At 47.8% G+C, this 13,340-nt stretch overlaps 1 protein-coding gene across 2 annotated transcripts in view; it reads right to left on the bottom strand.

The window, feature by feature from the left end:
* PTPRE (protein tyrosine phosphatase receptor type E) overlaps nt 1-13,340 on the bottom strand; it is a 362,965-nt gene that overhangs the window by 23,387 nt on the left and 326,238 nt on the right. For both annotated transcript variants that reach the window (XM_068257334.1, XM_068257335.1), the window contains 3 exons: nt 12,301-12,461; nt 1,251-1,386; nt 58-207 (listed from right to left, as the gene is read on the bottom strand). In XM_068257334.1, the coding sequence (XP_068113435.1) occupies nt 58-207; nt 1,251-1,386; nt 12,301-12,461 (447 nt within the window). The remainder of the gene's footprint in view (nt 1-57; nt 208-1,250; nt 1,387-12,300; nt 12,462-13,340) is intronic.

Below are 13,340 nucleotides of genomic sequence, written 5' to 3'. Positions count from 1 at the left end.
TTTTGCGTTTCCAGTGTGAATGGGGCCTGAGTGATATGTCTGAAGTGAGGACCTTACCTTGAATTCCTGCTCGAGGCCAGACTTTTCATGGTGAGGGGCCGGACTGTACAGCGTCTGCAGGTGCTTCTCCAGTGACGCCACGTCCAGCTCCGTGTCACCATACAGGTAATATTCTAGTAAGGCTTGGTAGATGAAGGAATACTGCATCTGAAACAACACAAGGAAAGAATTAGAGAGTTAGTCACATGGACCAGAGAGCTCCCTGTGCATTACAGCGTGCTGCCCTATCTGCAGATCCAGATTAACCACAGAGAAACCCAGGCAGGAGCCCAGGGCCTAGTTGTGATCCAAGGGCCCGGCTGACACCCTCTCGGTCTCCTACCTCACCATCCATGACTTTTCAGGAGAGTCAAAACTGCTCTCTGCCCTGAAGGTCTCACTTCCCTTCCTTTCTGCTTATCTGAGGGACCATTTTCTGTAAAAAGTTAAAGTGAACTTCCAGACTAAAAACCTACTCAACAGCACTGAGAAGGCTTGGTGTTTCTTTAACAGTTTCACAGCATCAGAACTTTGTTTTTCTTACCAAAGCCTGATTTTTAGCTGCGCAGAAGCTAAGCTCTGCCCCATCACAGAAAACTGCCCATGCATTTTCCCCCTGATGCTGTGCAAAGCATGATGGGATTTCTGATGTTGTTGTTCTCGTTGCCTAGCAGCTGGGAGGGGTGATCAGGACACAGGACAGTTGGAACTGTGTCTCATGCTCTCGGTCACCTCTTTTCAACCAAAAAGATGGCTGCCCTCATGAAATCACAAACATTTGCCTGTTCTTTTAAAACAGGGTGGATAAGAGATTATATTTCCTATCTATTTTAATTAACATAACTAATGTAACTTAATGACAGTATGTTTGTTTAGGCTGAAGTCTTTAAAGCACACCTGAACACAGAGGGATATGGAGGCTGCCATATGTATATCCTTTGAAACAATGCTGATTCCCTGGCTGTCCTGCTGATCCTCTGCCTCTAATACAGAAGGACCCTGCACAAGCATGCAGATCAGGGGCTCTGACTGAAGCCGCATGGTTTGCTGCATGCTTCTTTCAGGTGTGTCATTCAGACACTACTGCAGTCAAAGAGATCAGCAGGGCAGCCAGGCAACTGGGATTGTTTAAAAGGAAATAAATATGGAAGCCTCCATATGTCTTTCGCTTCAGGTTCCCTTCAATTCCTTTGTCCATGGACTCCACTTACATCGGTCTGCACCATCTGAGGTCTCTGACCGCGGATTTTCAAGACGAAATTAAATACATCCACCTTCTTCTCCTCGTTCATCATGTCTATGATGGCATCAATGACGATGAAGGTGCCCGTCCTGCCCACGCCAGCACTGCAAAACAGAACAAGTTCATACGTTAAATGAAGTCATCCACTTTCTTTCCTTGAGATTTACCATATATAGTGTTTGTAGGAGGGGCACTTAAAAAAAGGGGTGGAGGAACTGAATGCGTAAAAGATAGGTTAATAAGCTGTTGATCCTATAAACAGAGAGGTAATCTTGCCACTCTTGAAGAAATTGGACCAGTTTATTATAAACAGGTAATTTGTTTGAGCATATAAAATTGACGTGTTTCGCGGGTGCTTGTCCGCTTCCTCGGGTCAGTGAAAAAACAGGTGCCTTAACTGCTATGGCTGTGTAGCAAGCATGAACGCCTTTATCTTTTAGCCTATTTCTTATGCACTGGGCGCCCCTGTTTTAAAGCGGATCCGAGATGAAAAACTAACTATAACAAGTAACTTGTCTATGTATCTTATCTAAAGTTTAGATGGTTTACACAGCAAATCTAGCTCCAAACAGCTTCAATAGAATATGATTATTTCTTCCTGTGATACAATCACAGCAGCCATGTTGTTTGTAAACATTACACAGAGGCAGGCTTATCTGTATCTTGAGCCATCAGCCTAATCCCCTCTCCTCCTCCCCTCTGCCTCTGAAATCAATGGCTAGTAACACCTCCCCCTCCTCCTGCCCAGACTGAGCTCCCATGAGCCCTTGCTACTGCCAAGGCTCTCTGAAAACCTGTGGGCGTGGCTTTTTTAGTTTATAGGGAATTAGAGTATTAAAACAAAAACAAAAAAGTATTTGGCTTGAGGAATGCCCTATAAACAATAGGAAAGGAACACAATTATGCAATGTGTAAAAGTTCACCTCGGATCCACTTTAAGTGTCTTGCCATAACTCTTTAGAGGTGATAGTTTTTACGTTTTGAAGAACACTTGGAGTGCGACCGGCCAGTTCCTGTCACAGACCTGAAAAACCAAGCAGGGCGGTTGATTTCCCGCCTGCTCTGACGGTGGTTGCAGGGATTTGCAACCCACCTTTGTGAGCATATACATCCTTAGCATTTTACCTTTCTGGATCTTACACGATTCTGCACCACTGGGCTCCTGGTCTCCTTTAGCCATTTAGGTGAGCCTGGTGTTATTACAATCACAGGAACCATCAATATGAGCTATTATAGGAAGAGGGTTCCCCTGTTATTTTTCCCCACATTCCCCTTTATGGAAAGACAAGTGTACACAGGTGCCGGGGCAGCTCATGTGCTCCTGCAACACATCAATAATCTAACTACTGTGTATGAGAAGCTCAGCAGGTGCAGCAGATACTCCAGCAGGTGCTGATGGGCCTATTTATCAAAGAAAGGGGGGGGGGGGGGGGGGAATAAGAATTCTGTACAATAGTTATCTGATTGCTATTTTTACAATGCCAAATTTCGGGGAAAAAAAAAGGGCAATTGTGTTTATTATGCTGCTGGTTAGTGCTTTGATCGCTGTGCCATAATTGACCTAAATTAACAATCTAGAGCTTCGTTCACGTTAAACGCATAACAGGTCACCAGCCGTGAGGGCTTCTTCACACTACGGGCGTTTTCAGCCTTTTTTCAAGTGCAGCCGATTTTTAAAATCGCCTACAAATGCTTGTGGAATAAATCTCTATGAGAAGGTTCATATCAGCGCGGTTTGTGCGCTGTATGCTCAGCAAAGCGGTAACTGTACCATTTTTGGGGCGTTTTTGCTATAATGGAAGGTATAGGAAGATTGCATTTTTTAGAATAAATACATTGTATTTATTCTTTTCCGGGTCAAAGAGTTCACTTCCTGGCTGATGTCAGGGAGTGAATGACAAAACCGCTCTGGAAAAGCACTTAGAAAAGCTGTTTTACAGAAACGCAGTGCGCAGTGGAGCGCCGGGAGGGGAGGGGGGAAAAAGCGCAGAGAAAAGCAAAACGCTTGCGTTTTCTATTTTAGGTGTGAATGAGGCCTCACTGTTACTTACTGCTAAAAAAAAAAAAAGTACTGAGATGTGGCTCATTCACCTGCTACTATTGCAACTTCTTAAAGGACACCTGAAGTGAGAGGGATATGGAGGCCGACATATGGATTTCCTTTTAAACAATGCAGATTGCCTGGCTGCCATGCTGATCCTCCGTCTCATTATCCTGAATAAGCAAGATTTGCACCATGCTTGTTTCAGGTGTGTGATTCAGACACCACGGATCCCAGAAAGATCAGCAGGACAGCCAGGCAACTGGTATTGTTTAAAAGGAACTACATTTGACAGCCTCCATATCCCTATCACTTCAGGTGTGCTTTAGCAGTTACCTCCCAGGGTACCCGTGTCTGTGAGCACGCCTGATCTATTATCTTTCTCAGAGCCTGCAATTTCCATCTCCACAATATCTCCCAGAACTGGCCCTTCCTGACCCCCTACCAAGCTGCTCATTCATGGCCTCATCATCTCCCGCCTTGATTATTGTAACTCCTTTCTGGCCTCTCTTTAATTCGCATTGCCCGCATTCACATCCTCCCCCCCCCCTGTAATTCCCCTGTATATTGTTGCTTTATAAATATAATAATAATATGATAAACTAGGTATTTTGGTTGTTTTCAACATGCCTTTAAAGGATATGTCCAGGGTAATTAAAGAATAAAAATCCACTCACCTGGGGCTTCCTCCAGCCCCTGGCAGCCGTCCTGTGCCCTCTCTCCACCCCCCCCCCCCCCCCGCAGCTCCAGTGGCTCCCGGTCTCCTCCGCTGCAGATGCCGACCTTGCCAGGTCGGCTCCGGGTAGGCTTCTTCTCCGCTCCATGGCTCGTGGTCGCACTGACATCATCGGGACTGTTCTGCGCAGGTACAGTAGTTCTGCGCCTGCACAGTACAGTCCTGATGACATCAGCGCAACCACACGGTGGAGCGCAGAATAAGACGATCCAGAAGCTGACCTATCTGCAGCGGAGAAGACCAGGAGCCACTGGAGCTTCAGGGGGAGGGTGGGGGTGGAGAGAGGGCACAGGACAGCTGCCAGGGGCTGGAGGAAGCCCCAGGTGAGTGGATTTTTATTTTTTTTAATTACCTTGGACGTATCCTTTAATTTGTTTTAAACTACGTTTAAACAAACACTGTAACAACAACAATAGTAAATAAAAAAAACAGTGTTTTATATTTTGTACATGAAGACACTTCATAGTTTGTATGTATGAAACGTAACTCGAGTTGTTTGTAAGCTGGGGGACTGCCTGTACCTACAGTACATAGTATAAGAAGGCAATCTTGGGTATTGTTCTTGTATTACACCACTGAGGCCACAAGGTGGCGTGGTTGCACAGTAAATCACAGCTCTTACATTTCGTGACAGAGTGCCATTGACATGTGTATCCTCCATCGCACAGCGGTCCCCTCTCCTCCCGCCATTGCTCTATATGTTCACTCATGACCTGAACTGACCTCCCAGCTTTACCGCCTCCGGGAGACGTCTAGCTGCCCTTTACAAGGGGACACGAGAGGACGTCTCAACCTGAAACTAAGATGCAGAAATACAAGGATCTCACGGCTCAGCTGAAAACCAATTACATCTTCAGGGCTGGAAATAACCGGGATGTGAGAGACCTGAGTCCGTCCTAGGTGCTTGTCACTAGTGACAATGGCCTGTCATTAACCCTTACACCCATTCAGGGCCGGTCCTAGTAACAATGGAGCCCCTGGGCAAAATAAACCAGGGGGCTCCCCTAACAGACACCCTCCCCGACAAAAAAGCAGAATTTGGGGCCCTTTATTGCAGCCACATTTCCCCCTAAGGCCCCTGAGCTTGAGTCTGTAGTTTCCTGCACTCCCCAACTTCATCCTCTTAGGGTGTCTCTCCTTTGTGACCCGACACGTTATTACATAATAGCATGCTGTGGGTCACAGAGAAGATGCAGCCAGAAGTGGATGAAGACTGGAGTGCAGGCCGACAGAGGAGTGCACCCGCCAGCACAGGTGAGACGCTACTTTGCCAAAGACTCTGCCTCAGGGAGCAACAGTTAAGTTGGGGGGGCACCTTGGGGGCCCCTACAGGCCCTGGAGCCCTGCTGCAATTGCCCTCTTTGCCTCTATGGTAGCGCCAGCTCTGCACCCAGGGGCATAACAATAGACTCCTGCAAGGGATGCAGCTGCGGGGGGCAGAAGCCCCAGGGGGCCCCGTCCTAAGAGACTGACAACTAAGAGCAAGGAGAGAAAGAACTTTCTGCTCTCTGCACAATTGTTCTAATGACTGCATATGCTCAGCCACTGATAAGGAATCATACAAAGTTTTGTAGACAGTCCCTATTCAGTGTGCAGCAGGCTCTTCTGTACAGCGTCAGGGCGTCCCCAGCCTCTCTACCCCTCCCCAAGTGCTGTGTACTGTAGTGATGCTGGAGGAGTCTGCAGAACCCCGCCCCCAGCCTCTCCACCCCTCCCCAAGTGCTTTATACTGTAGTGATGCTGGAGGAGCCTGTAGAGCCCAGCCCCCAGCCTCTCTACCCCTCCCCAAGTGCTCTGTACTGTAGTGATGCTGGAGAGGACTGCAGAGCCAGTTCTGCTCCATCAAAGATGGACAGAGTGAGTGTAATAAGCTGAGGCTGGGAGCACACTTGTCTGTCGGTTTTCTGTATGTGTTTTCTGCACACCATGTGTGTCTGTATGTGTGAAAACGTGCACGTTTTATCACATAAGCTAATGTAATTTATAGAGAAAATGCCTGCAGTGCTTCACTGCTGTCTGTTTTTATCTGTAAGGGGAAAACACATTCAAGTGTGCACTAGCTAATTGAATAACATTGGTACCTGCACTCTTTCTTCACCTTTGACGTCTCTCAACTTAAAGGGGACCCTCTGTTTTTGTTAAGAAATAAGCAATCCTTCACATTTACAGTAGTGCTACGTGTTAAAAAAGATTAATTTGCAAACATTATTGTACATATGACGAGTACAGCTATTTCATAGTGTTCCTAAAAGAGACTGGGGGAGTGGCAATGCTGCTGCCCCTTGCTTCATAAGTGCAGGTGGGGAACATAAGTCTCAATGGTTCCTGCTCTGTGCACGTGGGCATCCATGCCAATTATAAGAGCCTTGGGCACTGGAAAGTAAAAGAACCCCCCCCCCTCCTCCCCCATGTAAGTGCCTAACACAAAGCTTCTAACCCCAGTGCCCAATGACTGCTGGTTGTAGCTGAACGTACAACCATTAATTCCTATGTAGCTGCAGTGGGTACTCAACTCACTGTTTGAGTGCTTTATTACCGATACTAAACACAGGCGTCCATTAGAAGCCTGCCAATTTTTGGAAATGGAATTGCAAAAAGAAGTCAGGGTTTAAGTGGGTTAGCAATCTCTTTGGTGCTTTCATCATCTGGCAGGCTGGGTTTGCAAAGCCATCTTCCTGTGCCAGTAACAGATGCCGCCTGCCTCCTAGACAGGAAGTGGGCAAATCTTTCCAAAAGACTGAAACTGCAACTATTCAAACATTGTTTTGCAGAGCAAAACAAGAGAATCTTCAACTCATATTTGTTGTTCCTCATTTCCTGTTCCTGGGACTACCAGCTATCATGTTCATGCCACAATACTTCATAGAGTTCACAGGAACAGGAAGTGAGGAAAGAAAATCTCTCAAATGAGGACACAGGAAAACAAACATTTCCAACCACTTTCCACACCATCTTAAGATAATATAAATAAATCCTGCATTTGGCCTTTCCCGGCTTGTTCCTGCAATACAAGCTGAGGGTTCTTCCGGTGTAGCAATAGTTTCCCATAGAAGGCAGGGCTGCAGTGGGGAGAAAATGAAACTATCTGCTGAGACCTCCCTGGTATTTACAGCCCAGAGATATAGCAGCAGGTTCAGCAGGAGAGCGAGGACACAGGGTCAGGCTGCTCACTGGAAATAGTTTTATTGGCATTCTGCAATGTTACAGAGCTGTGCAGAGCTTTCCTCTCTTCCCCAGAGAATCCAGTATGAAATATGCATCTGTATGGGAGCTGCTCAGAGCCGGGACAAGGTCCTCCAGCACCCAAGGCTGAGACACCAAAGTGCGCCCCCCTATCCCTCCCAGCCCAGCCGTCACACACTGATTGCTATTAGACTAATGGCCCATACTCACGGGCTACAATTGTCGCCGCAACCACATGGCGTGCGCGTGTTGCGGCGACAGGTCGCCCGTGAGTATGAGGCGCACACCCCACACCCCAAACCGCCGCTGGGTCGCTGCTGTCGCCAGGTGATTGGCGGCTGTCAATCGCATGGCGACAGTTGCCGCCGCAACTTCGCCGCAACTGTCGCTAGTCCGCGTGTGTATGCGGACTAGCGACAGCAACCAATAGAAAATCCACGGCGCTTCCAGCGGGGGGGGGGGGGGGAGGAACGTCGGCGTCAGCTTCCGTCGCTGCACTGATCCCTCTTCCGCGTGTGTTTGCGGAGGGACCTGGCGACGAGCTGTCGCCGGCCTGTCGCGCACACGTTCCCGTGTGCTAGCGACAGGCCACAAAAGTAGCCCGTGAGTATGGGCCATAAGAGGCGTCCCCAGAGACCCCAACACCTTAATCTCTAGTTATCTGGCTTGCACTCACTGCCATGTATCACCTTTTCTTATTTCTCTCTGCTAGAAGCTATGGGTCACATGATCATATTTAGAAATAGAAAAAAAAGAGAGGTGCCTGGCTCTTCTACTGACCACATATGCTATTGCTCCGTTGTTATTGCCTGATGAAGTGGGATCAAACCTGCGAAACGCATTGCATATTTGGAGTTCATAAATAAAATATATTGACTGTCTTTACTACAGTCGTTGTGTGTCTACTTGGAGGAGGTATGTCCACCACTACCTCCTCTATTTACCAAGAATTTGGGTTTTTAAGCTCATTTAGCTTCCTTTTATCCTTTTGGCGCCTCTGTTCTCCTGCATAATATTTAGAAATAGATATTTTTATACGTGAAAGCTCGACTCACAGGGAAACAAAATACAACATAAATAGCATAACATAAGGGCTCTGCTTACTAAGCAGTCACATGGTATATCTGGGGGTGTAAGGCCTCCTGAAAGGCTTGCAGTCATCAGAGGGAAACAGAGGGCACCCCGCTTTGGGTCGGAGGGGGTTAAAGTGGAAAGAGGAAGTGCGGATCCTTTTTAGCACGGTTTTGTCAGACAGCACATAACGGAGTGAGCAGATTTCTGATGACACATGCATAATTCAGAGAGTCCTTAATTAACCTGCAGGAGCAGCGCTGCCAGTGCTACCGCTGTGACACCCCCTCTGCAGACAAGGAGGCGTTACCACCGTCAGAATTATCATCAGAGCACCCGCAAATGGCAGTAATGCCAAATACCTACAGAAACTCTGCCCATAGCAAAATCACTGCCCTAAATTTGACACTGTTATAATTTGACACTGTTATTAAGGCATCGTTACTAAAGCAAATCTATTCTATTCTATTCATCTATTCTATTGAAAAGTCTTTCTGTTTTAAGAAAGCAAACTCTTGTTTTCCTTAGTATTTTAGTAAGGGGGCTTTTAGGACCACTCACACACTCCAATGAGTTCTGGGTCACCATGAGCTCGCTAGTTAGTCTGTACCTCTCGGTGTTACAAGCCCTACTCCATAGAGCCAAATTAATCCATGCCATGCACTGATGAGGATCAAACAATCCGAAATAGTCTGTATGCATGTTGGATTATTCTAGCTCTGTACATATTAACAAGGTGACACATCATTGCATTCCAGCGGTTCTGGAGGTGTGTTTAGCTTCTAAGAGTAACCATGGTTAATTTGCATATATTCAGCAGTGGTGCCTGGGAGACATCTCAAGCTCACTCCAACCTGAATTATCGCAAATTCTTTCTGTTTTAACCACCCTGGCGTTCTATTAAGATCGCCAGGGCAGCTGCATGAGGGTTTTTTTTAAATAAAAAAAAAAATATTTCATGCAGCCAACTGAAAGTTGGCTGCATGAAAGCCCACTAGATGGCGCTCCGGAGGCGTTCTTCTGATCGCCTCCGGCGCCCGGAATAAACAAGGAAGGCCGCAATGAGCGGCCTTCCTTGTTTTGCTTAGATCGTCGCCATAGCGACGAGCGGAGTGACGTCATGGACGTCAGCCGACGTCCTGACGTCTGCCGCCTCCGATCCAGCCCTTAGCGCTGGCCGGAACTATTTGTTCCGGCTGCGCAGGGCTCAGGCGGCTGGGGGGACCCTCTTTCGCCGCTGCTCGCGGCGGATCGCCGCAGAGCGGCGGCGATCGGGCAGCACACGCGGCTGGCAAAGTGCCGGCTGCGTGTGCTGCTCTTTATTTCATGTAAATCGGCCCAGCAGGGCCTGAGCGGCACCCTCTGGCGGTAATGGACGAGCTGAGCTCGTCCATACCGCTAAGGTGGTTAAGAAAGCAAACTCTTGTTTTTCTTAGCATTTTAGTAAGGGGGCTTTTAGGACCATTGTAGCCCCTCACACACTCCAATGAGTTCTGGTTCACCATGAGCTCGCTGGTTAGTCTGTACCTCTCGGTGTTACAAGCCCTACTCCATAGAGCCAAATTAATCCATGACATGCACTGATGAGGATCTAACAATCCGAAACAGTCTGTATGCATGTTGGATTATTATGGCTCTGTACAAATTAACCTCCTTGCCGGTTATCCCGAGCTCAGCTCGGGGTAACCTGCGCAGGAGGATTTCTCAGGCCCCGCTGGGCCGATTTGCATAATTTTTTTCCCCTACACGCAGCTAGCACTTTGCTAGCTGCGTGTAGTACGCGATCGCCGCCGATTTGCCGCTACCCGCCGCGCCCCCCTGCGCAGCCTGGCCAATCAGTGCCAGGCAGCGCTGAGGGGCGGATCGGGATTCCCTGTGACGTCCCACGTCATCCCGCCCCGTTGCCATGGCGACCGGGGAAGCCCTGCAGGAAATCCCGTTCTGAACCGGGATTTCCTGCTTACTCTGATCGCCGAAGGGGGTGGGGGGATGCCGCCGCTCGGCGGCTATCATGTAGCGATTTAAAAAAAAAAAAAAATTTTTTTAAAAAAGTGCTGTGCTGCCTCCTTGCCGGCGAGAATTAGACCGGCAAGGAGGTTAACAAGCTGACACATCATTGCATTCCAGCGGTTCTGGAGGTGTGTTTAGCTTCTAAGGGTACAATGGTTAATTTGCATGAATTCAGCAGTGATGCACTGGGAGACATCTACAGCTCACTCCAACCTGAATTATCGCAAATTCTTTCTGTTTTAAGAAAGCAAACTTTTGTTTTCCTTAGTATTTTAGTAAGGGGCCTTTTAGGACCATTGTAGCCCCTTACACACTCCACACACACACAAACCCCTTATTTTTCGACATATGAGACGCACTTTTTCTCCTCCAAAAATTGGAAGAAAAAAAATCACTGTGTCCTATATTCCAAATACAGGAAGTACCCAACTTACAAATGCCCGCCAATACGGACCACTGACCCTCCGCGATGTTGGGGACTCCCTGTACTGTCCCATGTCTCCTCTGCTCCCCCCTTATGTCCTCCTATGCTTCCCCTGGATAAATGAAAGCAGCAGTATGGCTCACCTAATCCATCAGAGCCTGCGGTGATCTGAGTCCTCTCATTCACTGCTCCCCTAGTGTCGGTCATGTGTAATGATACGATCAGCAGAAGCTGGCGCTAGGGGAGCAGTGAAGGAGAGGACTCTGATCACCGCAAGCTCTGATGCATTAGGTGAGCCGTGCTGCTACTGCTTTCATTTGTTCAAGGGGAGGAGGACACGAGGGACAGAAGGGGACACAGGAGGTACAAAGGGGACACAATAATTGAAGGTGGACATCTACAAGTCGCTCCTGGACCATGGACGCACCAAGTTTAGTACATTTGTTTTCCTTGATTTTTGCCCTGTTAACCTATGTACGCATACTGACCAACTTTTTGAGATGTTAAAGAGGGACACATAAGCCACGCCTCTCTCACACCCCTGACCACACCCCCTATCACACCGCTAGTCACGCATACCATAAACATTTCATAAGAAAAATATGTTTTTTTATAATTCAAACCACACTTGTCCTTTCTATCCTGGTTCATTTTACTTCATATTAACATTTTAAAATTAGTAATATATCAATTTAAAGGATGGGAATAAAGTTTAGAGTCAATCAAACACATTTTTAGTAGAGAAATATATATATTTACATAGAAAGAGAGACAAAGTCCTGAAAGAGAGACAAATGAGGGCGAAAGAGGGACAGGGCTAACAAAGAGGGACTGTCACTCCGAAAGAGGGACAAGTTGGGAGCTATGTGTACGTCTTGTAGTCTGGAGCGTCTTATATGCCCAAAAGATACATGTTATATTTAGTCTCCGGTTTACAAACAAGATAGGGAGCTTTGTTCTTAAAGGACTTCCGAGGCCAAAATCCGGGCCCAAAACATAAAAAAAGTTAGCTACCTTCATGGCTTTGTAAGGCACGGAGGACGCCGTCCGCGCCCTCCGTGCCGTTCCGCCTGGTCCCCTCTGGTGAATAGCCCCCCGAAAGGCTGCGACCCCACGGTCCGGGTCGGCATCTTCTGCCCCTATAAAGATGGCCGCCGGAGCTGGCCACGGCTGCGCAGTCCGCATAGCCGCTACTGCGGCTGCGCAGCTCTAGGGCCAACCCTCCGATCCACGCTGCCTGTTACGTGATCGGGGGGTTGGCCCTAGAGCTGCGCAGCCGCAGTAGCGGCTATGCGGACTGCGCAGCCGTGGCCAGCTCCGGCGGCCATCTTTATAGGGGCAGAAGATGCCGGACCGTGGGGTCGCAGCCTTTCGGGGGGCTATTCACCAGAGGGGACCAGGCGGAACGGCACGGAGGGCGCGGACGGCGTCCTCCGTGCCTTACAAAGCCATGAAGGTAGCTAACTTTTTTTATGTTTTGGGCCCGGATTTTGGCCTCGGAAGTCCTTTAAGTTGAATTTGTATGTAAGTCAGAATACTGAGCTATTCCTCACCTGCAGTGGACAACGATGGGTCCGGCGTGAGCGGGATTGAGCGATTTGACTTTCTTGAGAAACTTCAGCATGCCAATGGGTGTGAAAGGCACTCCAAAGTCAGGCCAGCTGGTAAAATGCAGCTGTGTGACCAGCCTGGGGGCCTTGCAGCCGTCATGGACCTGCGGGGCAAAGTAAGAGACTGACATTAGGATGCATCTTCACATTGAAAGCAAGACTGGATTTTTAATAAGATAAAAAGTTTAAAAATCAGGGGGGGTGATGGGTGGATCCACCTCTCCCGCAAGTAAACAAGCGAAGATGTTGATTTTTCAACACATAAAAGGTTTTTATTCATACTCTCCAAACAATATTGCAACGCGTTTCGCGGGTTCAACCCACTTCATCAGGCTATGAAAACGGAGTATAACACTTGTGTGCAGGGTTTGTCAGCTTAGCGCCTCTATGTCTAGCTGACAAACCCTGCACACAAGTGTTATACTCCGTTTTTATAGCCTGATGAAGTGGGTTGAACCCGCGAAACGCGTTGCAATATTGTTTGGAGTGTATGAATAAAAACCTTTTATGTGTTGAAAAATCAACATCTTCACTTGTTTGCTTGCGGGAGAGGTGGATCCACCCATCAACCCCCCCCCCCCCCCGATTTTTAAACTTTTTATCTTATTTTACTCTTTTGGCGCCTCTGTTTCGTCTACAAAAATTGTCCACCCTTGGTGGAGGGGTTTGGCCCCCTTTCTTCTTTTCTACAGAGAGCGACTTCTTAACCCTGAGTGGGGACAGGTCTAATCTCCCCACCTGCTTATACAGTGGTTGCCTGGAAGGCAACCTATGTTTGTGAGTATAAACTTTGTTACAGTATCATCTATCCAATTTACAAAACATACTGCACCATATTGGGCTCTCGGTGTTCCCCTCCCTTACTGGATTTTTAATAAGTTTATTTTTATTTTCCCGACAGAACCTTGCTTTTGGATCTCCAAGTACGTAAGATAAAACGTATCTGTTTCTGTGTGAAAGGTCAACATGTAGAAAAACAGTGT

This window comes from Hyperolius riggenbachi, chromosome 10 (assembly GCF_040937935.1).
Source record: "Hyperolius riggenbachi isolate aHypRig1 chromosome 10, aHypRig1.pri, whole genome shotgun sequence".
Lineage (NCBI taxonomy): Eukaryota > Metazoa > Chordata > Amphibia > Anura > Hyperoliidae > Hyperolius > Hyperolius riggenbachi.
The sequence above is the reverse complement of the archived record's forward strand: the minus strand, read 5'-3'. Positions and strand labels throughout refer to the sequence as shown.